Source organism: Alligator mississippiensis, chromosome 4 (assembly GCF_030867095.1).
Source record: "Alligator mississippiensis isolate rAllMis1 chromosome 4, rAllMis1, whole genome shotgun sequence".
In the NCBI taxonomy this organism is placed as follows: domain Eukaryota; kingdom Metazoa; phylum Chordata; order Crocodylia; family Alligatoridae; genus Alligator; species Alligator mississippiensis.
The window spans coordinates 104,135,323-104,160,430 of record NC_081827.1 but is presented as its reverse complement, the minus strand read 5'-3'; the positions used below and the strand labels follow the sequence as shown (position 1 = coordinate 104,160,430).

General features: G+C 43.7%; 1 protein-coding gene across 2 annotated transcripts; it reads left to right on the top strand.

Annotated features, from left to right (window-relative positions):
• Positions 1–497: 497 nt before the first annotated feature.
• Positions 498–21,711, top strand: TMEM263 (transmembrane protein 263). Of its 2 annotated transcripts, XM_014608289.3 has the most exons (5): positions 498–584; positions 4,636–4,693; positions 15,906–16,044; positions 17,473–17,542; positions 19,906–21,711. In XM_014608289.3, exons 4-5 carry the CDS (start codon positions 17,479–17,481, stop codon positions 20,190–20,192), a joined length of 351 nt encoding a protein of 116 aa, XP_014463775.1. In that variant the 5' UTR covers positions 498–584; positions 4,636–4,693; positions 15,906–16,044; positions 17,473–17,478; the 3' UTR covers positions 20,193–21,711. The 2 variants fall into 2 exon arrangements, with proteins under 2 accessions (XP_014463775.1, XP_006271716.1); XM_006271654.4 differs by lacking the exon at positions 15,906–16,044.
• Positions 21,712–25,108: the final 3,397 nt, after the last annotated feature.

The window sequence follows — 25,108 nt, the reverse complement described above, 5'->3', positions numbered from 1 at the left end:
ACCTCTGCAGGTACCAAGCCACGCCAGAAAAGCACTTCTCCTGGGTAGGGCTTCAGGTAAACTGCCTTCTTGGGCCTAGATACGTGGTATTTCCCCTGCCAGGTTAAGAAGCTGCTAGGTTTGATCTGAGCCTTCCAGAGGCTGAGAAGCATGATTTGCACCATTTTCAGGCTCCCTTTGTGTCTGGGCCCAGTTCTCCCGTGCCAGCATCCAGCCCTGCCCCTGCCACGCCGGGCGGCTGGTTTTGCACCTAGGGTGGAGCAGGGCTGCAAAGAAGGGGGGCGCGTGCAGCAGGGCACCCCCTGGACGTGGTGCGCTGTGAGGAGGTGCGAGCTGGACGCTGCGGGCCAGGGCGCAGCGAGGCCGCAGGCGGGGAGGGACGCAGGAGACACGGGCACACCGCGCAGCTCCAGTGGCCAGGCAGGACGGGCCGCGCCTGCGGAGCTGAGGGCGGTGGCGCGGGGGGGGCGGTGCCGCCCGGGGAAGGGGCGGGGCTCCGAGCGGGGCGGGGTGGGCAGCGCGGGGCGCCACGTCGGCAGCGGAGTAAAGTCTGCGGCTGGCGCTGGGGCTGGAGGGGACGGACGGTGAGTGCGTGCGGCCCCATCCTCTGCCTCAGCTGTGCGGGGCAGGACCCCCCCCCCCCCCCCCCTGCGGCTTCGAGCAGCGCGGGCGGTGGGTGGGTGCGGGGCACAAAGGGGCCGGGCCGGGGTAGGTGGGATGGGATGGGGTGGGGGTGTTCTGCCACGTCTCTCCCGCCGCCCCCCCCCCCCCCCCAGCTGGTGCCAGGGCGCCGCTGAGCAGCCCTGCCCCGCCCTGCGCTGGCAGCGGTGCCCAGAGGTGGCTCGAGGCCGGGCACCTCCTCCCCTTGCTTGTGGGGGTCCCTGCCTCTGCCACGCCGTGGGGGTCAAGGGGCATCCGGCAGGCCTGGCTCTGCAGCAGCTAGACCGGGGAGTGGGCGCCATAGTGGCCTGCCCGTGGGAGGGGTTGGGGGGGATGCTGTCCACGTTTGCAGGTCTAGGGAAACGTGGCAGCAGCCTCCACGTCCTCACCTCCTGGTAGTTGCCACTGAAGGCTGTGGCTCAGGAGTGGCCTGTGGCCTGCGCTGCCCTGTGGTGTGTCTGCGTTAGCCTCTGCCCTCTCTGCTCCTTTGCAGCTGACCTCCCCCCTGCCCCATCTTGTGCCTCCTTTACAATGAGACTGTGTGTCAGATCCTGCTCCCTGTGGAAGCGCTGTCCTGTATCTGCTTCACTTCTGAAGTTGCCCCTGAAAAATCTGTTCTGCCATAACCCTCCTTGAATTTCTTTCTCGCTGCTTTTGTGTCTTTTTTTTTTTAAGCTCACAGTTGTTTTGGGATACAGCAAACGTGCAGTACTTAGGCAGAGCTTACCACAGTGTTCCCCTTAAGAGTAAGCTTTTGGCCTCCACAGTCAGGCTTTGCAGGAAACGGACACAAAAAAAAAAGTGTAAACCAAGTTCCACGAACTGTATAAAGAAAATCATTGAAATAATAAACTCGATCATGTGTGCCTCACTGGGCCAACCAAGTGACGTGGCCTGAAAATAAAGTCGTCTTGTAGCCTCTCTGCTGGCTGTAGTGATGGTGTTAAGCTACAAAAAGTCTCCCTGCAAATATGTTTAGGTTAGTCCCTGAGCTTTTTTTTATCAGGTTCCGAATGAAAGCCTAAAAATGACTATGTGGCATACTTTACCACGTAGAAGACTAATGTAGACTATATACTGCTTTGCTGAGTCAATAAAACTTTACTTTGCAACCACAGGTAAAAACAAACTACCATTAAGGCTTGTCTCCTTTAGTGAAATGGTTTCTTCTTTCCCATTGTTTGAGATCATAGGAAAGTGATCCCATGCAATGGAAATGAGTCTTCATGTAAAGTTACTTTCGTAAATCGTTCTTTCCTTGGAGGTAAGGTACAACTCTACATAAGAGAGAGGCTATTTATGCATAAACTTTGGATTGCACATTTGCCATTTTTTGAAGCTGCCCACCTGTAACTAACATGTTACAGTAAGTAATCGCATTAAAAACAACCCCAACCCTTCCCACCACAAACTCCCTCCCCCCCCCCCAACAAACCCCAAGAACAAATGGAAGCTAAACCCTTTTGTTACCACTACGTTAAGGTTCCTGGCCTTGAGCTGAATTGATTCTGTTACTGCTGTGATGCCTAGGTGCCAAGTTGCAGAATCGTGTCCAGTTCTACATACAATGCAGTCTTAAGTAGAAAAGAGCAGGGAGCCCAATGCAATAGTGGAGACGGAAACAAGGGTGATAGGCAGTAGCTTCATTATGCTATCCAAGCATTGTCAAGTTCTTTTTCATAGGTGTCATGGTAAAAAAGAGTTGAAGAGAACAAGGAAGTTCTCCTATAGGTGATGGGCAGCATGTCAGACAGAAGGAAGGTACTCCTTTGTCTGTTTAACAAGTGGAAGAGTGACAGTGTTAGGCAAAATGGAGCCAGGCATTGTCTTCAGTAGAACATGAGATGGCGAATTGCTCCTCGTCCTACAAGAACATGAGTTTAATTTGGGAAACACAAATGTTGGAAACCAAAAAATGTGGAGTTGTGGTTCCCGTACAGAATGGTCAGTCCTGCTTTGATTGTGGGTTGATGCCTTCCTAAACTGCTTGCTGGAATGTGATCTCCAGCTATGAACAGCAAGTGCTCTCAAGAGAGATGATGCTGCCCAACGCATATTCTAGATTGTGCTTTTCAGTTTTGATGAGCACATCAAAACTGAAAAGTAGAGAGAATGTTACATTCTGTCAGGGACGTGTACTGTGTTGTTGTCATTTTTTTTCCTTGGCACTTCTGGAAGGACAAAGTAAAAGTTATATGGTGGTAGGGGGTAGGTCTCAGTCTTGTAACAGTTTTTTTTCTAAGGGTGTCTCTGTCTTCTGACATTTGCCTTTTTGTGTGGCAAGCTACTTGCTAACAAAGCCAGTTTGTGCATGTTTGTAAATAAGCCTGCTTTTAGTTGGCACCTGTGTACATTGGTGTCAGTTTTGATCTTAGGTGGGATCAGTGCCATTCTGCAGTGTTCCAGAAATGTTAACCACAGGACCAACACACACCCAGTGTTTTTATTAATATGCTTCTAGAGCTGGGCCTTGATCCTAGATTCATAACAGTAGAGCCAGTCCAGTGACATAAACTTTGTTTGGATACTTCTTACTATCTTCATTCTTTGCATGCAAAAAAAGAGGAGAAAGATCATAATTTTAAGAGCAGGTTATTTTGTGGGGGAAGGAAGCCTTTTGGCCAACTGATCCCAAATCTGTACTGCATCCCACCACCCTGACTTCAGAGTGGCACTTTTGTTTCCAGACTGGTGCTGCTTTGTATGTAGGTTTTAGAGAAGCTTGCACATTTAGGTTTTAAGCAGCAGCCATGCTGCTTTTAACTGCAGTATTGCTTCTCCACAATACTATTGGCAGACTGCTGTTACGTATTCACTCTTAACTGCATTCCTAGCTTTTGATGCTGCAGGTCTTGTGTTTCAGTTACCCAGTAAACTTTCTCCTCACCTAAAGTAGCTGAAACAAATTTCTTGATAGGGACTGGAAAAAAAATAAGGCATGCTGATATGCGAGACCCAGATATACTCTGGGTAGATTCTGAACTCGTGATGATTAGAACTTAAACTTTGGATTGATGTCTGGAAAGTATTAAAATAGGACAGCTAATCATTGGGAGTCATGCATGTGCCACATGCCAATATCCTGGTAAGAACCTTAATGGGAGGGCATTCTTTCCTGCCTGTGTTATTTTTCTCTACTTATTTTGCAGTGGAAAGCACTAGAGTTCTTTCTGTAGTGATATTTTCTGATTAGCAGGGGTCAGATAAGTTGTGAAGTCCTCTGTGACTGTAGGAAGAGGAGAGGAACTTTTTACTCATCAGTGCTGTATCCAAGCTTCCTGACTGCTTGGGGTCAAATACAAGGAACATAGTTCTTCACCCCTTCTGAGGCCCCTGGTGTTCCTCCAGTGCTTGCTGCAGCTGCTACTGTAGTCTTGGCAAGCAGTGTCTAAAAGTGAAAATGGCTTGATTCTTGTCTGTTTCATTGCTACCCCACAGAGTTCTGAACAGTAACATTGAAAGACAGTAGTTTGGTAGATTTCATTGCCACTGTCTGAGACAGGTGTAAGCATCAGAGACTTTGGGGTTTTCCACTTGCGTGCTTACAGTGCTGTATCAGCTTGTTTGGAAGTGTGCTTGCAGAAGCATGATGATTAGAAACCAAACTTTTTAAAAAATGGAAGCTGGTATGTTTCATGAATTGCCTATTTTAGTCTCCCACCTTAAGGAGAGGCTCCATCTTGATGCTGTTCAGTTTTCAGGTCTTGTGATAATCTACAGGAGACCAAGTGGAGTAAGTACATCTTGTCCCTTTTTGCTCAGGAGTGAATTGATGTAGCAGTGACAACACAATTCATTGGAAATTGGCTCCTTAATTCTGTGCTTGGACTAGTCCTATCCTTTTCAAAACTGTGGAGATGGGGTGTGTAGAGAGAGGCAGGCTGCAAATATATGGTAGAATAACCTGAGGGCACATAAAAAAACCCACTGTGTGCAATGTTGCTAAATGTGTTTTTTTGTTTTTTTTTCTTTTAGGTGTACCTAGAAAATCCTTGTTGAAACAGACATCTGGTGAATGAAATAATACATTTTGGTGAGAATCTTTATTTTATTCAATATAGTAACTCTTTATGCATATGGAAGCTGTCTGACTAACTTCAGAATTTCCTAGTAGTCCTGTCTTTATTCAGATATGTACATTCATATTAACTGTCTCATAGAATATCTTCTGGATAGACTTGTACTTGGTGCCATGTGTAATCCCTACACTTAAGGTTGCCTACACATGCCAAGCTTCTCTTCCAAAAAGCTGTTTTATTTTTTTTTAATAACTGAAACTTCCATCTTCAACTGAAATGTCCCACATCTCGTCTGCTGCAAAAGAGGGTTCTTTTTTACAGAGCAGTTGAAATAAGTATGGAGAGATGCATGCCATCAGCATTTTGCTATTACATTTAACAAGAGAAACTACACTTGGCTCCAAGGACAATAGAGGTCAGTTATCTGGAATAATTAACATTGCCATGATTTGGGATATTCAGTTTTTCCAGGAATCTCTGCCACTGCTTGAGCAGCCTTAGAGAGCCCCAGAACTGCTAAAGTGGTTGTGGCAGCATAGGTAGGGAACTACTTAAATCAGTTTTGTGATTTTTGCGGAAACTTAAAAACCAGCAGTTTCCATGATCACCACAAAAATGGCATTTCCCATCGTTTTGAACAGAAACCCCCCCCCCCCAAAAAAAAACAAAAAAAAAAACCAACCCCACAAAACAAAACAAAACCCCAAACAAAAATGAACTTAGTGAGTGGTCCACTAAAAACCTTTTGTCTCACCACGATTTAGGTAGGTCCCTATACACAGGGCTCCCTGACAGCTCACCATTAGGCAAACTATTGGAGCCAGCCACTCTGTGCAAGTCAAGGTGGTGGAGGTCAGAGGACTTCCTATTAATTAACATTCCAGATAATTTACTTCTGCATAACTGAAGTTCTCTGGTACCTCAAGTTTGGGGAGACATTGTCGCTAGATTGCATATGTACTTGGAAAAAATCCATTTAGGGTTTGATTAAGCTACAAGAATTTAAAAGCTGGCCTTTACCTATCTGCACTGGCTTAACACACAACAAGCTTGTTTGACTCCTTATACTTTATTAGCTTGTGCATACAGGACAGGGAAAATAAAGATCCAGCTGTGTTTATGCAGTGAGAATGTGTTCCATGTAAATTCTTGTTTCCTTCTTTATGGTCCATTCATGCATGTATCAAATGAGGCAGGAGTCCTTGCCTTGCTGAGGGTACATCTTGCATGTTAGAATAAGCAGTTTCACATTATGGGAATTGCTTACAAAAGTCCATATGCCAGAAGTAAACACCAAAATCAGAATGTGTCAATATTTAGGTGTATTATAGGTCTGTAACTTTGCTCCTTTTTGTATATACATAATGTCTCAAAGTATATTGTTGCATCTTATTTTTTGCCTCATGGTACACAGTGAGTAAGGCACAAATACACAGACCTTTTTATTTTTGGCTTTATTCTGTTTGCAGTTACCAAGGTAAATCCTGAATTTTTAATTGAGATCACAAGTTTTGATTTGGCAAATACCTTGTAGTATGTGATATGAAAATGTAGAATTATCTAAGTACATGATTTGGATGGTGTACAGCAAATGGAACAAGCTTGCTCATTGAACACTGAGGATAAAAATACATTCAACAGCTGCCTCCTCTACTGCATATTGTCCAGCCTAAACAGTCTGATGCCAGGGGTCCTGAATAACAGCTTGTAGCAGACAGTAACTAATGTGGGCCCACTTCGTCCCCTATATTGAGTGTAAAAGGAGGTGGGAATTCAGCAACCTCCCATTTTCTTCCACTGACATAAGTTTTTAATTAGACTCCAGATACGTAGGGTTTCCCCAAGAACCAATGTTATTATGAAAACTTTTTTTTCCTCCATCTTTGAAAATTGCACATGTAACTTTTCTATTCTTGGTCTATCACAAGTACTAGATAGCAATGAGTTGGGCTCACATTTCAGAAGAGCTAGAAAACATACATCTCTCCTTTTTTTTTTTTGGAGGGCTCTGCTCTTAGTTCTCTCCATTTCTTTCATTTAAGGAGAAATCTAGCTGTGCAGTTATCTGATCTGTAGGCATCTACATAATGATATATGCCAGGGGTTGTCAAATGGGGGTACGTGTACGCCTGGGGGTACTTGGAAAGGCCCTGGGGGGTACATGTGGGTGGCCAGGGACAGAACGCCGCCACCCACCACCCTGCATCGTTGCCTCCCACGAGTAGGGCTGGGGAGTTGGGGCAAGGGCAGTGGCACTCCTCTGCAGCCTGCATAGCTGCTCCCCATCTCCCCAGGCATGGGGGACAGGGGCGTTTGCACGCGGCAGCTCCCCCCACCACCCACTGTCCTGTGCCACTGCCATGCGTTGCTTTCACACGGCTGGTTGCACATACAGCTCCACAGGCTACTGACAGTGCATGATTGACCGGGTGTGAGGCCTGTCGGCAGTCTGCGGAGCTGCATGTGGGAAAGGAGGGCACAGCGGCATGGGCCAATGGGTGGCGGGTGCAAGCCCTCTCCTTCTGCCCTGCTCCACATGTGGCTGCCACCTCCTCCATCCTCCCCTGCCTCCGCTCTGTGTCTGGCCTCTGGGGGTACACTTCCTAAAAAAGGTTTAAAACCTCTGATCTTTGCCATCCCACAGGATTGTGTTTCCTGAGGTACTCTACAATTACAAAGAATTTTTTTGGAGCCTAAAACAGGAAGCCTTTTTGACTTTATGTTCAACCCGCTTTTTAACTGATTAGTTTTATATTCAAACTTTTTTCGCTGTATAGTATTTTTATTAACATCTACCTTTTATTGCGCCCATGTATAAATTTATTTCTTTTGAAAGAGATTCATTTCCTGCTTCCAGAATCCAAAAATGGCTGAAAGGATTTCTACAAACCTGGGGGAAAAAAATTAGCCTCCAGGCTGGAAACCTGTTCGGTTAACTTCAACCTACCAAAGACAGCATTTCAGAAAGTTGAGGGAAAACCTGAGGGTTTCAGCATGTCACCTTGCTACCTTCATTATAATATGTTGAACTGTGTATTGAGATGAATGTCATGATTCTAAAAAATTGCTTTTAATCCAGACTTTTACTTACTTGTTGCTATTCCTTAACTCACAGTTTTATGCTCTTACCTTGCCAAGGTGAATATTTTATGCCTGTTCCTTTAGTGTCCTAATTGTTAGTAGGATTTCAGATTTTACTTAAGTGCATTTTCCTAAGCATGGGAGTCCTTGCTATTCTTATCTCATCTGAAGAAGAGTTCTCTACAGCCTCATTAACATTCTTACCATCAGAACAGCATGAACAGAAATTGATAAGCAGATACCCCAATCTGTAGGTGCAAACAACACCACTTTCCATCTTATTGAAATTGTACAAGTCAGGAAAGATTAAATGCTTTGGCCAGTGGTATGGTTCTTTCACTGTTTTCAGATTGATGTTGGTGGCACTTATGCTTCCATGTGGCACAGGGAATTATAAGAAAGCTTTCACATGAGTGGCTGCAAATGGTTGAGGAGTGCAATTCTAAGCTCCTATTTTTGGAAAAACTTGGCATGTAGGTTTTTTGTTCTTTTTGGAAAGATGTGATTTCTTCAATAATGTGATCAAAGTCCAAAGTAACTTTTGATTTTAAAATACTGAATTAATTTTGAAGTTGCAACCACTGTATGCTGTCAAAGCAGCCTTTTTTCCCTATAAAAAATCTTGGCCCCCACTTTTACAAACATGTAAATAGATGTTAATATCCTTAAAGTTAAGAATATATAAAAGTTAAGAACCTTCGGTTTGAGGGACAAAGTGGGCCCATGCAAGTTAATAAAACTATGCTCTGAATAAAATATATGAACCTGCTTAAGTATTTGCAGGATCAGGGCCTTAATTTTTCATTATCCTTCGTAGTGGTATCTTAAAATGTAAATAAGCTATCCTATCCCAAGGGGAAGAGAAAACTCACAAAAATATATCCACCAGCATTTATAATTTTAATGTCAAGTTAATGTCATAAATCTGGTTTAACTGACTTAATCATTCTATCCTGTTGTATATGTAGATATGAACCCATTTACCTATGTCAACCTAGATACAGCAGCTATTTAATGTTGCACAGCAACATTAGAGTCATTTAGGATGGGAAGTGCCGACTAATAACATATCCTTGAAACAGCAGGAATAAATTTGGGAGGAGGAAGAAAGTTTCTCCAACTTGAATTTGACCAGGCTACCAGAGCTAATAAAAGTGATAAAGTGTTCTGTGATTTTTATTTTTTTTCATGGTCCAGTTAAGGATTACTGTTTTGTTTTTTCATTTGGGAGATTTGTGTGGGATGTTTCTGTCATGAGAAGTGTGGGATCATTATACCTGATGCTCTCCAAGTGCTTGGTAGGTGATAGTCGCATGGTTGCAGGTTGTCCTAAACTTCTGAAACATTACTTTAAACTTATATGATTCAGCCTGTTTCATACCTCTGTTCCTCTAAACCAAGAAGCACTGCTTTTTCATCCAGTACTGAAATCCTGAATACTAAGAGAATTAAACTTGTGTCTTAGCATGAGTTATGCTGGCTTTTATATTCAGTGGTGATTTTACCCATCCATTGCTGCATTAGACACATTATTGTTACCTTTGCAGTCAATGCAAGAGCTGACCAGAAACTGGAATCCCCATTCTACTTGACATTTCAGAATTTCCAGCCATCTCTTTTCCCCCCCAAAACAGAATGGAAAAAAATTAAAAATTTGAACGGTTTCCAAAAGTTTCCAGATCTCCCCAAACAGTTTAGGCCTGCTCTTTGGGCTGCTGAGGATTCTTGGAAATTGTGCTGCCCAGGAGCCAGAAACTTGGGAATGGTGTTCCAGACTCCCCATTAAGTGGACTTCTGAGGAAGATGCCACGGCAGGTTCTGTGAGCGCAATATGTGCTCAGTTCTTGAAGAGCTATAGGTACCTACTTTACAAGGATTTAGGTTTAGGATACCTACCTGCATGCAGGTCCTTGCTTGTAGCCCTGACCTGGGTACCTTGACTCTGGAGAGGTATGCAGTTTCAGACCAGCCTTTATGTTTAGTATTTACCAGAATCCAAGATACCTTGGAATGTAAGATGAATCTCTAGTAATTAGGTTCTATACATTGAAAATGTATAGGTTTGTTACAGTTTTCCATGTATAGAATCTAATTATCGGAGGGTAATCTTAAATTCCTTGTCCCCCACTATTGTAGTGGGGAAAGTAGTGGCAGGGGAAGAGGGGGGGCGGTTAAGCAGCTTGATCCCTATGCCCTCCTGCACACGTTTCCTCCACTTGGTAGCAGCTGTTGTACTAGTGGCAGCTGTGGGTTACAGCTGGAGCCACAGCAGCTGCCTGCTCCCCCCCCACTCAGATCCAAGATGAGGGGCTCCCCCCATATTAAATAGAGGGGGAACCTCATCTTGGATTCAAGTAAATAAAGTATTTCCTGTTGGTCAGCTCTAGATGATTGCCTGCTCATCGCAGGAATATTTGGATTGGCATTTGACACATCTCATTCTCTCTGCACTGTACAGGAAACAAAAATTCATAACTTTGGGCACTAAGCACCATGGACTAAACATAGACAGTGGTTTCATGACTCATAATATAATTGGTGTCTCTTCTAACCTCTCAGGGCTCTGCAGGTAATAAGGATCTTTTCTCCTTCTGAATGTGTTTTTGGCTCTTAGGCTTTTTTTCTCTTTTTTCACATTATTATCTATTCAACTAAACCTTTCTAGCTTTGAGCGACTTCCGTTAACTACTTTGCTCCCAAGATGACATCCCTCGTCCACTCTCTTATGTGCCTGTTGTCTTTTATAAATGGAGTTTTATCTGGTATTTAGTTTAGGTTGCACTTGCTTCTTTCCCAAGACCAGAAGAAGAGCACTTTGTCCCCAAAAGCTTGTCTAATATCTCCCAACTATATGATTAGTTCAGTAAAAAGGATCAGTAAAACTTGGCTTCTCGCATATTTCCTGGACAGTCATGGCTACAACACTCAAATCTTACTAGATGCGCTGTATATGGAGCCCAAGTGTCTAGTGGAGAGTTTTGTATTCCATAGATCAGGGGCAGGCAATTATTTCGGGCGGAGGGCCGCTTGATGACTTTTGGCAAACTGTTGAGAGCTGCATGGGTAGCCTCGCTCCTTCAGTTGCCCCACCCCCTGGTCGCCATCTTGGGACCGGACGTCCCACCCCCTGACCCCTGACCTTTGCCACTGGAAGTCCCTCCCCTTGTACAACTTACCAGGTAGCAAGGGGTTGTGACCCCTCTAACATCCTGCCCCAGCAGTGGGGCTCCAGGGCATCAGACCTCCCCCAGAACTTTCCCCCTACCTGTGCCAGCTGGTCCCAAAAGGAGGAGGCTCTGCCGCCGCTTCTGCTGGCCAGTGCCAGCCCAGTCGGGCTTGCCCCGTCCCCAGCAGCACCTGGGAAGTTGGCTTCAACCTCACGCTGCTCCGGATGGGATGGACCTGGCCGGGTCTGCACTAGCCAGGAAAGGCGGCATGCAGCTGAAGTCGGCTCCTCACGTGCTGCATGCCGCCTTTCCTGGCTGGTGCAGACCCGGCCAGGTCTGTCCCATCCCCAGCAGCATGCGGCTGAAGCTGGCTTCTCGCATGCTGCTGGGGATGGGGCAAGCCTGGCCGGGTCTGCACCAGCCAGCAGAAGCGGCGGTGGAGCCATGTGCCACTCGGGACAGACGAGCGCAGGTAGGGGGAAGTACAGCTGAGCCCCCGTTGCTCTGGCTGGGTTCATTGTGTCCCAAGTGGCACATGGCTCCGCCGCCACCTCTTCTCCCTGGTGCTGACTGGGCCAGAGTTGCAGCCCAGCTGCTGCTTCCCCTCCCCAGTGCGGCCCCCGCCCAAGCGGTGTGGCATGGCACAGGGAAAGCCTGCCCAGCAGCCGCTTTCCTGGGCTTACCTGCAGGGCTGGGCCCTTCCCCATCCCGTGCAGGAGGCAGAAACCAGAAGCCAGGGCCCAGGCACTGTTTCCCCTCACCGGTGCCACAGGTTCTGGCCCAGCCCCCGCCCCTCTCAAGCTGCAAACGTGGCCTGAGCCGGGCGGGGCAAGGCCAGCTGGGGCAGGCTGAGGTCAGGGTTGGTTGCCTCGCAACCAGAACCCAAGGAAACAGCCGGAGGTGCTGTGGCTGGTGCCGCCGGAGGCTTTTAGAGAGGCAGCCGCCATTATGTGGGTTTTGAAGGGGCTCTGTGAGCCGGAGGGAAGTACTTGGCGGGCCGGATCCGGCCCACGGGCCATATTTTGCCCACCCCTGCCATAGTTTCATAGTTTGTAAGGCTAAAAGGGACCTTGGAAGATCAGCGGGTCCAGACCCCTGCACCAAGCAGGAAAGATAACTGGGGGGCAGGTGACCCCAGCAAAGTGACTGTTTAGTCTTTTCTTGAAGATTTCCGGGGTAGACAATTACACCACCTCTGGAGGGAGCTTATTCCACAGTCTGGACACCCTAACTGTGAAGTAGTTTTTCCTAATGTTGAGCCTAAAACAGTCTTCCAGGAGTTCATGGTCATTACCCCTAGCATTCCCTAACGGTTCCCTGGTGAACAGTTGTTCACCAAACCTTTGATGTACGCCTCTGATGTAGCGGTATGCTGCTACCAAGTCCCCTCTCCGCCTTATTTTTTTCAGGCTGAAGAGTCCCAGGTCCCTCAGGCTTTCCTCGTATGGCTTGCAGCACAAGTCTCTGATCATATAGGTGGGCCTTCTCTGGACTCTCAGCTTTAACACATCCTTGTCAAAGTGCAGCGCCCAGAACTGGATGCAGTACTCTACTATGTACGTTGGGCAATTTAAGTCCTTTATTGGATCCTGTTCACTGGTTGCCTTTTGAATAAAACAATTTCTTAGGTATGTTCCAGGATTTCTTGGACTCTCTTCTGTACAAAGGTCCATTTTAGAGGTCAGCCTCTGAGAACAGTTTGACTTCTTATGTAGTTGGTCTTGTTTGCTTATGCTGTACCTACTTCCTCAATGTGAGGGGAAAAATATGATCACAGATTTCTAAAACCCAGTAGGTGCCACAAATTACTGATGCAGAAGAATAGCACTTCCTGTTTTTTTGAAGTTTTAGCATACCATAACTGAAACTCAAAAGTATTTGGCATATTGTAATGGTAGGTTTAGTAAATATTAGTTGAGGAGAGCAAGGTGCTGTTGTGAGCTAATAATACTGAATACTAATCCGTATCAGTTATCCATGGTTTAATGTAGTTGTCATCACTTGTCCCCTTGGGGTGATGAATTATTCAGAGTGAAATCTGGTTATTTAATTTGGAGAAACTTCCAGGGGGAAAGTGGGGTTTGTTTTGAAAGATGCTTTCTGGCAATTGATTCTAGAGATTAATTGCTTTTTTGTTTGTTTTTTGTTCTAATATATCAGCTACTAACTTCACAGAATATCGTTTTGTTCCTGCAGTGTTAATGCACCTCATTTTACTGTGACTGTATTGTATTTTGCTATAATTCTTTTATCCATTCTCTAGGGCAGAGGTTTCAAATGTACAGCCTGTGGGCTAGATCTAGCACACGATTCTAGTTGGCTTTTCAGTAGTCCAGCAGACTACTGGAAGGTAGGGGGCATGGTCAGTGGAGTATGGCCTGCCACAGAATTCAAGGTCCCCAGATCGTAATGGATATGGCCATCAGTGGCACCGGGCAAGTGATGGCTGTGCAGATACCACTTTTGCTTGCTCCACTGCTGCCCGTTTCCTTAACCTGGTCTGCTGTCTGTCTCTGGATCTGCACTGTCACCTGGATTTGGTCTGTACCGCTGGACTCGGACCTGCTGCAGCTGCTGTTGGCTCTGCAGATCTGACCTGAGAGATGCCCACATGGTACAGATCCAGCGTTGCATGAGTTTGACACCTCTGCTCGAGAGCAAGTAGTCCCTAGTCTATCTGCTAACATGGCCCACGTTCTGCTAATGTGGTCCATGTTCATAGCCCATCTGCTACAATGGCCCATGACCATTTGTTTGGTTACTCCATTGACCTGATTCTTCCCACCATATTTAATTCTTATTGTCTGCTATTTTGTGTCCTGTCCATTTCTGATGATTTTTTGAGCTCTCCAAGGCAGGCATGGAGTTCTTCATTATATGTTTATACCAGTGGTTGTAAACCGGGGGTACACGTACCCCTAGGGGTACTTAAAAAGGCTGTAGGGGGTACACAGAACGAATGAGAAAAAATTACTGGAGGTGCACCGATACATCAGTCCCATATCAGATCGCCACTGTTGCAAGGAAAAGTGACAGTATCAGCAATCGGCTTCTTTTGGCTGATGCGAACAATAATGTGGCCAATAAATGCCCTGTGCAGTGCAGTATGCAGGTGGTCAGGAGCACAGCCCAGCAGCATGGAGAGTAGCCGGGTTTGGCTGGTAAGTCTGTTGTGAGGAAAGTCTGCTCTGCTGCCTGTCTCTGGAGGGAGGCAGATTGAGGCCCCAGCTATGAGGGCGGGAGTGGGGCAGGGGCAGGGGCAGGCACTGCACGGGCAGGGTGGAGCAGGGCATGGGATGGAGCCATGGCTTTTGGTGGGGGGAGGGGGCTCTTGCTGCTGCATGCACCCCAGAAGGGCATGGTGGGCACATGCCCCCAGATCTGTGTGTGGGGCAAGGGTGGGCTGCTGCTGCGGGCTGGGGGCAGTGCTGGGCTCTTCCTGGTGGGGGGGGGGCTGGGCGGGGCTGCACTTGGGGCAGGCAGCAGCAGCGCTAGGAAGGCGGATCAGGGGGCTACAGCAACTTTTGAGGTGGCTTCAGGGACCCCCCCCCCAAAGCCCTCCCAGTGTCACTGCTGCCCACCCCAAGCTCAGCCCAGCCCAACCTCCCTGCCAGGAAGAGCTCAGTGCCTCCCCAACCCACAGTGGCAATCTGCCCTCACCCTGCAGAGATCTGGGGTGCATGCCCTCCATCCTGTCCCGGGGTGCACATAGCAGCGGGAGCCACCCACCCCCACATCCCCTGGACGAGCTGCTTGAGGCTTCATCCCACACTCTGCCCCAGTTGTGCAGCGCCTGCCCCTGCCCCACTACCTCCCTCACGGTGGGGGCCTCAATCTGCCCCCCACCTTCTCCCCTTCCCTTGCCCCTTCCCTCACAACAGACTTACCAGCCCAAACTGTTATGCCAAAACTATGAGTTATATATAATGCTTAATAATGTATTTAATGTTAATATAGCCTCCCTTATATCACATAATTGGTAACATTAAAAACAAAACATGAAGGGGTACGTGAGCTGAAACTTTGAGACAGAAGGGGTACACTTGTTAAAAAAAAGGTTGAAAACCCCTGGTTTATACCATCTTCAACACAATGGGATCTTGATATTTTGCTAGTAAGGTTACGTGCTACTGTACAATCCCTCTTTCCCCCACCATGCTTATCTGCAGAGCTTCTTACTATCCACCTCCTTTTTCTGTACCCTGTAGTTCCTACTTTGTTGTTTCTAATCTCTGGCCATATTTAGCCTTTCGTTTTATGACCTCACAGTTTCTTGGTGAGTTGTTTTTTTTTAATGAGGAATTTTTGTGACAAAAGGTTTTTGACACTCCAAACAAACTATTTCAACTGATTCTCCTCCTTGAGACACTATTTTCTGGATGCAGTCAAAGGATTTGAAAAGATTAGAGGGGAAGGGCTTTTGTTTTAAACAAGGTAAATTGATTTGCGTCTGTCACATTAGTTTGGGTGTTTTATCTTTTCAGTTATGTCACTCAGTTTATCTGGTGGCTTGAAATAAGGTTCATTAATCTATCATTCTCAGGATCCTTTCTGTTGCCTGTTTTAAAAATATAGCTACCATCCAGTTCTCTTGTCACACTTATCTTTAAAGTTGGCATACTTTAACAGTTTGTTTACTCCATTCTGTTGGCTCAGCACTTGAATGTGTAACACCCAGCCCTGGCAATTTGTTGTGGCACCTTTGCTTTGGACATTTTTGTCACTTGCATTTTACTTTCTTGGATCTGATCTTCTTGGATATCTCTCGTCACATTGTCTGAAGACTAATGTCATTAAATCATTTAAGGGTTTTTTTGAGTGCTCTTCTCAGTTGTCCCTGGTGAGTTTACAGACCCACCCACCTATCCTCCCATTTACTTCGGATAGCCACTTACTTACTCTGCCTTTTAGCCCTACAAATTTCAGTCTCATAATCCATCTGTCATAGTTTATATATTTATGTACGTCTTTCTTTTAGCTTTTAGAGTTGGTGTTGTGAATCTCCATTCTGTGAAAGGTACCTATTTGGATTGAACAACTGCTTGTATAGTACCATTTTACCAGCTCTGCTGGTGACTTTGGCATTACCTGTTTCTTTTTTGCTTGAGGATTTACAGGTATGTTCAAGAATTATGTTATAGCCTCTCTGCCAAATCTAAAAAGTTTTTACTTTTAGTTTCCAGTTTAGGATCTCTTGACTAGATACTTATCCTTCCTGTGCTAGTTTTGGGCATAATACCCAAGGATGTCTAAATCTGATTATACTGGGGGGCTTAGCTGTGGTTACTGGATAAACTATATTCTTATTTAGGATTTAACTGATGGAATGCTCTTGCATGCTTTAGATCAGAGGTGTCAAACATATGGCCCACAGGCTGGATCTGGCCTGCAACACAGTTACTAGGGCTGCGCGAAATGAGCCCTATTCGATTTGGATTTAGATTCAGCCCGAATCAGGGACAGTGATTTGATCCGTTGATTTGGATAACTGTCCCTGATTCGATTCAGCCGAATCCGAATCTGACAATTTGATGCTGATTCAACGAATCAGCAATTCGGACACAGGCACAGCTTTAAAAGTTTTTTCCACATACCTTGAGGTAGCTGCGTGGATTGTGATCGCTGCTGGGGCAGATGCAGCGTCCCACAGTAGCGCAGGGGGCTCTCCAGCATTCTTGGCAGCGAACCTGGAAGTGGATTGGAAGTACTTCCAGTCCACTTCCAGGTCTGCTGGGGAGCACATGCCTGCCCCACCCCCGTGCCCCCTCAACTTGGCAATCAGCCACAGGGGGATCCTGGGTGCCCTTCAGACCCAGGAGGCACCAGTTGCTGAGCCAGGGATAGTTAAAACGGTCCATTTTGTTGTTTCTCTTGCTGCCATGTACCATGTATTCTTTATTAGGAGATGACCTTGGTGCAGGGGGCTGGACCCGATGATTTCCGAGGTCCGTTTCAGCCTTACAATCTGTGAATCTATAACAGTATAACTAAAAAATCTTTTGGCTTGAGTATGGTACACATTCAGGTTCTGTTGTATGGTCCAATTCACTTAGAAATAAGCTAAAACCTAGAGAAACAACTTCTAAGCCTTGGAGTCTAAGGTATTGTAATTGTTTCATCTCCTCATAGACCTTTCTACAGACTAATCTGTTATTTAATAATTTTGTAGTGAGTATTGCAGTGTTCTGTTGCCTTCTTCACAAATCCCTTTTCTCCAACGACTCTTAAGGCAGTTAGTTACTCCCAGCCAGTATTAGGGCGCGCTGCTGAGGTAAGGCCATTTGCACAGCACGTGCTGAACCTGTTCTACCCGTAAGGATTCCTTTTTTGCAGGATCCTTCAGAAATATTGGACCAGGAAGAGGAATCTGAACACGCAAGCAGCCTGCAGTAAAAATAGTAGTGGCTATGCTGTTTCCTTATCTCATACAGAAAAGAATTTTCTGTTGGGGGGAAGATTTTATATGGATGAATTTAAATGGTAAAGACTGCATTTTCACAGTTTGGCAGAATGATGCACAGTAATGTGTTTTTGGGGTTTTTTAGGCAACAATGAATCAAACGGACAACAATCAACAGGAAGTTCCTTCATACCTACATAATGAACCACCAGAAGGTAGATGCTAAACCTTTGTAATCTTATTTGATAGTGAAAAAATTCTGTGAAGTGCAGTTCTCGTTGATAACAAAAGCCTATTGCGCACACAGCCAGAGCTAAGTACTCAAGCTGCTGCTGTTAGCCTTGAAGAGGCTATATACTTCAGAGTGGATTTTGTGCCATTTGTGAATCAAGAGAACTCTTTACCCAGTTGCAATTTATTGCCACTTTGCAGACTCATTTAAGACAGCGAGGGGGCACAAATACAGACAAGCATAATTTGAAGACCCAGCTTGCACAATATAACTGAGAGTGCAGTTTGGCCTGCTGACAATTTTTTTAGTTCATGTGTGGGATGGAAAGGTCCCAACTTGACATCAAGTTTCTAAGTTGAGTTTATAAGGCTGGTAATTAAAATAAAAATGCTTTCTATTTTAAAAATGTACTAGATTAGGAAGCACTGAACAAAACAGTTGCATGCTTTGGGTGTAATGATACTTTAAAAGCTGGGGGGGGGGGGGTTGTTTAAATGCAGATTATTAGGTGGCCACAATAATGTATCTGAATGGCTTATTGTTTGAGCAACTGAATAGTGACTTCTAACTATGGAAGGTGTTCAATTTAAGTCATTATTATCCCGTCATTAACCATAGTAAGAGATTAGAAACATGTACAAGATGTAGATGGAGGAAGCAAACTAATTCACTAGCACAATACTTCTCGGCCTCTCCTGGTCAATGATCTGTGTTATAAAATGCTTTGATGAACTCTTCCATCTAGATCAGGGGTGGGCAAAATGCGGCCCAGGGGCCGCATGCGGCCTGCCAGGCCATTCTATCCGCAGGGTCCCTAAAAAAATTTAGAAAATTAATATTAATCTGCCCCTGGCTGCCTATCATGCAGCCCTCGATGGCTTACCAAAACTCAGTAAATGGCCCTCTGCCCAAAATAATTGCCCGCCCCGATCTAGCTATAAGGAAACAGAAGGTAGTTGTGACCCCTTGAAATTAGAGGTGCACCAATGTGTTGGTCCCATATTGGATCGGCAGCAATATAAAGAAGATTGGCTGTATCGGAAATCAGCCCCATGCAGCCAATTTAATTTGGCCGATAAATGTCCATGTGTGCGTGCAGCCACAGCACAGCAGCGAGAAGCACAACCTGGCAGCTTGGAGAGCTGCATGCAGCTGGTAAGTCAGTTGTGGCGAAAATGGAGTGGGGAGGGAAGGTGGGGGGGCAGATCAACCACCCCTCCCCCCCAAAGTGTGGGACTTACCAGCTGTACACAGCTGTATCGGTAATTGGATCGGTATTGTCCTTAAAAATCGGCTATCAGTATCAGCCCCCAAAATCTCTATTGGTGCACCCCTACTTGAAATGTGTTCATAACCCCCATTTAGATTCTGTTTTGCCCATTAATTGTATTTAAATACATTTTACTGTGTGTGTGTTTGTGAGGTTTTAACTCTGACTGAATTCACTTTAATTTTCAGTCTTATGCAGCTATTTTATTGTCTTCTCAGCTTCCTTATTGTTTATCTTGAGCAAATTAAGCAGACTTCCACTTTAGCAGTGTTGATTATCACTATATATTAGATTTTTAAATATTACAAATTAGTCAAGGTAACTTGCCTTCATCGCTCTGTTCTTTGTGCTGTGTCTTATACTGTGGCATTGTACCTGTTTGGACACATCATCTGAATAGGTAGATGCAGATGAGACGCAAACTACCAAAACTGGATAGGAGGGGGGGAAAAACATGAAGACATGGCGAGAGAAAGAAAAGGCTTAAAAAGCATAAGAGAAGGACTGATTTGTGTATTGGTCAATAGAAAGGTGGCAGGAAGGGGGCTACAGAGAAGAGAGACAACTTTGTTTTTTCAAGGGTGGGATATACAGGAAAGATGTTAAAATGCATTTTAAGCAAAATAATAAAGACTTCTTTGTCATCTTGTATCAGAGTTGACATAAGTGGTTTGAAGTGGGGAAATGTATTTAAAAAAGTCAGGATTTCTTTTATCCTTTTTAATATGTTGTTAGGTTTCAGGGGCTGACAAGGGCTGACAATTGCAGGAAGTGGAAGATATTAGGGATTTAGCTGTTGAAGGGTTGGTAGGGAGTCTTCTGAAGTTGACCTGGGAATCTCGCCATCAAACTGTATGGTGATAAAATGGCACCAAGGCAGTCTTAATTGGAGCAGGTTATCTTACCTTTCAGTAAGACCTAATGCTTGAAAGTGTAGTGTTTTGTAGGCCAAAGAATTACTAAGCATGTGCCATGTGTCACATTGTTTAAAAGACTTAACAGAGTAAAGATTTATTAACAAAATGTTCTTAATCGCAAGATCATGATTGACTTGGAGGTTTGCACTTCTTCTTCAGGTTCATTGAAAGATCATCCACAGCAGCAGCCTGGCATGCTTTCTCGTGTGACTGGTGGCATCTTCAGTGTAACAAAGGGAGCTGTCGGTGCCACAATTGGTGGTGTAGCCTGGATTGGAGGAAAAAGCTTGGAAATTACCAAAACAGCAGTTACGGCAGTGCCTTCCATGGGAGTGGGGCTGGTTAAAGGAAGCGTGTCTGCTGTAGCTGGAGGTGTTACAGCTGTAGGATCTGCTGTTGCAAGTAAAGTGCCTTTAACGGGGAAGAAAAAAGATAAGTCTGATTAAACAAAAGACTGAGATGCATTTGATCTCCATAATGCTACATCAGTGGCATTGAAACCTGCAAAGATTTGGACTACAACAAAGCCATGTCTTACACACTTACCTTCTAAAGAGCTGTGTGAAAAACTTGCTTTTTCTCTGAAAGACACAGAAGTTTGACTGCACAATGTGCAAACGTTCATTAAAACCTAGATTCAAACTTTATATCTGGTGAGATGTTACATTTGATAAATATAGAAGCAAGTCTGTGTATCTGAAGGGATTATAATATACATGTTTGAATATTCACTTACTGTAAATTGTTTTTGCAGTTTTGGAGTACAATGTGAAAGTAATAATGTAGTTGACAACCTTTGCAGAACCACAAGTATAATGATGTCAGCTACCATTCTTGGGCGTTTCTACTCCTCTCAATAAGGAATCCCTGAACTGTATACAGGCACATCGGATGCGCCTTATAGTTTAACTTACCTTTAGTTTTTTGAAACTGTCTTTTTATGAGGCCCATACACTAACAGTGGATCCATTCTGTCATTGAGGGCTTGCAAGAAACTGACATGTGGAGGCAGAAGAAAGTAAGATTATAATGACTTCCGAGAAAATGGATCCTCACGATTCTATATGCAGTATGTTGATTAAGTCTATTCATGCCTTATGGTGGAAAATCTATTTTTATGTAGTAAAGCTGTGTAAAGAACTTTATAATGTCCATCATTTCAATGAAGTTTGTAGAAGAAGGTTTAGACTTTTATAAGTGCCGGTATCTGAAACTTAGCCATCTTTATTAAAGACGATAAATCTCTTGTTAAATCTCAGGTGTACTTAAAGGTATCGCTGAATTACCTGCAAATGAAGACTTGGGGCTTCCAATGGATGGCTTATCATAGCTATAAAAACAGTGAAAAAGGTGGTAGGTTAATTGAAATAAAGCCAAAGATAATAGCTTAGAATAAATTGTTTTTGCTTTAGAGCAGGAGACCCCTGAAGAACGATTCTAAATAAAGCAAAGCAGCTGTCTGACTGCATGACATGCCAGTTTAGCTGCATGCCTTAACCAGGGTTAAGCATTTAACTGAAATATGAAGAATTTTTCACTACATGTTGTTTCTCACAAGTCCATTTCACTTAAAATGCCCCACTGTGTTCATTCAGGGAGAAAAAAAGAAACAAGAGCTGTCATCTTAACAAATTGCATAGGGACAGATCCCAAGCTTTGATGCACCACAAAAGATGAGCATTCCCGTCAGTCCCCTGCAGTGTGCACAGGCAGGAAGCACATGCTTGATACGGGCTCTAAATTGGAAGTCGCTCAAGCTTTCATAAATTCTGACTTGCAGGTAAATAACTTTTTGGAATCCTGTGAAAGATGGCTGAAGTTTCATGTGAATATTCTATATGCAGTATTTCCTACGAATTTGTGTCCTTCCTGAGGAGAATTTCTAAGCATGTAAGCTCACTTTTTAAGTGGTTATGGAAAATGATAATGTTTCCTTTTTCTAGAAATTAAAAGGATCAAAAGGTATCACTTGTCTACAGTTTTTATTCCGGTTTACCGAAGTTGGTAAAGTGAACAGTTAAAGGTTTCTATAATTAAGATATATATAAGTTACCTAGTCTTTCTGAAGCATTGGTGCTTCGGTTGTGATCTGGAGCAACTTTCTACATCAGATATATTTATCTGCCAAGGTTTCCTAAATGTAGTGTAGAGGTGGAAATGGAATCTGTGAGTACTTGGGTTTGGTTGTTTTTGTTTTGCTTTTTAGTTTTGGGTGAGGGTTGTTTGTTGTGTTTGGTTGGCATCTTTTTAGTCCAGCCTACAAAACGAGTTACTACCTTGTTTGAAATAAGTATCTGTCATAGCTAAGCTTCAAGATTCATTTTTTTGGATTGAAGGCTATGTAATAAACAGGGTGATCACCTCTGCTAATTCAGAGTCAGAGGGAATGTCTACAATGCAGACTGCAGTGTAGGGTAGACAAACCAAAGCTAGTTTTAAATGAACAAGCTATGATACCAGAAACAGTGTAGTTCATAGCATTTTTTTTTTTGTGCCTGAATGCCAGCTATTTACCCTGCATCTCTCTGCAATAAAGGCATGGCCTCAGGGTGATATGACAATCAGCTGTATGCAGACTTAGTAATATTCTGAAACCTTCAACAAAACCCTTCCTAACAACCATAGTGGAGACTGTGGGGATTGCCAAATGCTGAACTTTCAAACAAATTCCTCACCCCTGTTTTTTGAAACAGTAGGAAACTTGCAACAAAACAAGTGTGGTGTTGGATGTTTTGTGCTACAAAACTCAACATTTCAATGCATTTTGTTCCTAATGTGCTTGTTGTTAATTCTGCAATCTTGTAACGAAAATGCTTAAACTGGTGTAGGGTTTTAATTTAGAGCTTGGTCCTATACTCTGCACATTTTTAATTTCCAATTAACATATGAAACTGTCACTCCTCTTTCAGAACTTGTTCTAATTCTGTCTTGCTGCTTTAAATTTGTAAAACATTAAATGTTTTTAGTTTGACTTCTTGGACAGCTTCCTTCTGTTGATGGGGAAAACAAAAGTAATGGGGAAACAAGCAGAATAACTTGGGGGACCACATCTTGCATTCAGTTATTGTGCCTTATAATTTTGTCATTGTCTATATTAAAATAATACTTAAAAGCCTCCAAGTAAAACTGCAGTCCCATTGTATTCTCAGTACACACACAGTTAGAAAACCTCCCTGTCCTAAAGAGCTTATCTAGATAAGACAAATTGTGAAAGAAAAGATGCTCCTATTTTTTTTTCCTATTTTTTTTTTTTTAATAGATGTGGGAACTGAGGCATAAAAAGTAGACTTCATATGACTGTGGAAATTCATCAGCACAGGAAAATGAATTTGGATTTCTTGCATCCAAATCCAGGGTCTTAATACAAGAGGATTGTGCTCTTCCTCAAAAAACTTTGGAGTCAGGAAATAATGTCTTTGTTCAAGAAGCTTCCAAGTATGGGCTGCTCAAGTGAAGAGACCATTCTCAATTCCAAGAGGGAAATGTTTTTACTTTGCTTTAGCAGACTTGGCATCCTTTTCAAGGTAGCAATCCATAGAGGTTGTTCTACAGCTCATTTTAAGATCTTTTCGAAAAGACTTTTCCATCACTAAAATGCTTTTTGAGTGGAAATGACTAATGCTAAGGAAGGGTTAACAAGAGCGGATAAAGACATTTACAATATAATTATGTGGTTACTTGGTTCAGAGTTGTGCACGTGATAGTCTCAATCAAAGTGTTGTTATAAATGAATGTTAGGGGAGTTGGAGGAGCACATTCTAGAAATAAAGAGATGATTATATACTGGATGAGTTTTTAAATGTTGGTACAGGAAGAAAGGGCCACATATTTTGAAATACTACAGAGGATGGAATAAAAGGATTTGAACATATGAGCTCCAGGGAAAAACAAGATGGAAGAATTTGAGATGGCCTGTTGGCTATGTATCTGTGTGTGTTAAGAAAAGTGGTGGTATTTTCAATGGTAATAGAAAAGAAGACGAAAAAATTGGTACAGGAAGTGACAGGCATTTTAAACTGTAGTAGAAGCTGGGTTTTATAGGGGGCTGAAGATAACAAAAAATTATTACTGTTGCTAGACCTGCACAGTAGTAACGCTATATATGTAATATGCATAGGAAACTACTGATCTTGTTAGATATTCAAAAACTGAATTTCTGCCTGGAAGAGGAGATGATGATGATGAGGATGATACAAACTCACTTGAAGGAATGTTTTCTTTGAGGCCTAATTTCATCTTAATGACTTTGGCTTTGTTTTGATATTTGAGTAAGAACACTCAAGTGGGACTGTAGGACAAAGTTGAAGTCATTTTATACACTACAGCTGATTTAAACAAAGGTGTTTAAACTAACTGTATGTAGCAAAACATAATAGCTGTCTGTGGTAGGCACTTTTCCATAACACAGATAAAAGACATCTGTCTGAAAGATCTTATTATAATGTGAAAAATAGAGACAAAGGCAAAGACCTGGAGGATGGAAACAAATTTATGCCTTTTTTTTTTAAATAGTTATGTATACAAGAAGGTAAAGGCATAATAGTGAGAATCAGCTGAGCTTTTTGTCCAGGGATAAATAAAATTTTAAGCTTTTACTTCAAGTATTTAGACTTATTTAGATATTTGGATAAAATGTTATATCATTCCCAGGTATATCTGTTCCACAGCTGAATCTGATTTTGTGGGAGGAGAGATTCTTCAGCTCGGCCTCTCCTTGAGGCAGTTGCAATGGTTGGTATGTAACACAGTTTCAGGGAGGGAGCTACATACAAACCTGTATGGGAAATAGTGAAATGATGTCCCCCTTCTAAAAATAACAAATCTATACACTTCCCCTTGGGAAGGAGATAAAAGTGGGATTTGAATGTTTTGTACAGCTGCTAAGTCTTTTGTCCCATTCCTAAGAACCAGTCAGAAAATTGGTTCCCAGCTATCTTACTGATGTAATGGAAATCTTTACAGAAAGCTGAGGCTCTCCAGTCATCAGAAAAGCTGACTTTGAACCCCAGCACCTACCAAAACACTATACAAAGCATTAGAAAAACTGAAGTAATTCATGGAGTATGACTGAAAAGGATACCTCTTTGCAAGTGATAACAACTAACACCCTGTACAGGTGGCCTCTGTGGAGCCTGCATTCATCCTAGTTAGCTCCAAGTATCCTACTCAGATCTAGAATCCCAACTGGTACCAGCCTCTGCTAACCTGGAAGCAAAAGGTCTATCTCTAGATGCGATCAAAAGAGGTCACTAAACACTTTCACTTGTTTCTCAGCAACCTATGGAAGGGCCAGAAGAATGAAAACCTCCATCAGGTCCATGTTACAACTTGCTCCCCACTAGTTCTAGTTTTGGAGAATTGA

What these genes read in the sequence shown, in the direction of transcription:
- TMEM263 (XM_006271654.4), top strand. Translation starts at nt 17,479, where the DNA reads ATGAATCAAACGGACAACAATCAACAGGAAGTTCCTTCATACCTACAT. An exon ending in ACATAATGAACCACCAGAAG is followed by an intron (nt 17,543 to 19,905) that starts GTAGATGCTAAA and finishes CTTCTTCTTCAG; the next exon opens with GTTCATTGAAAGATCATCCA.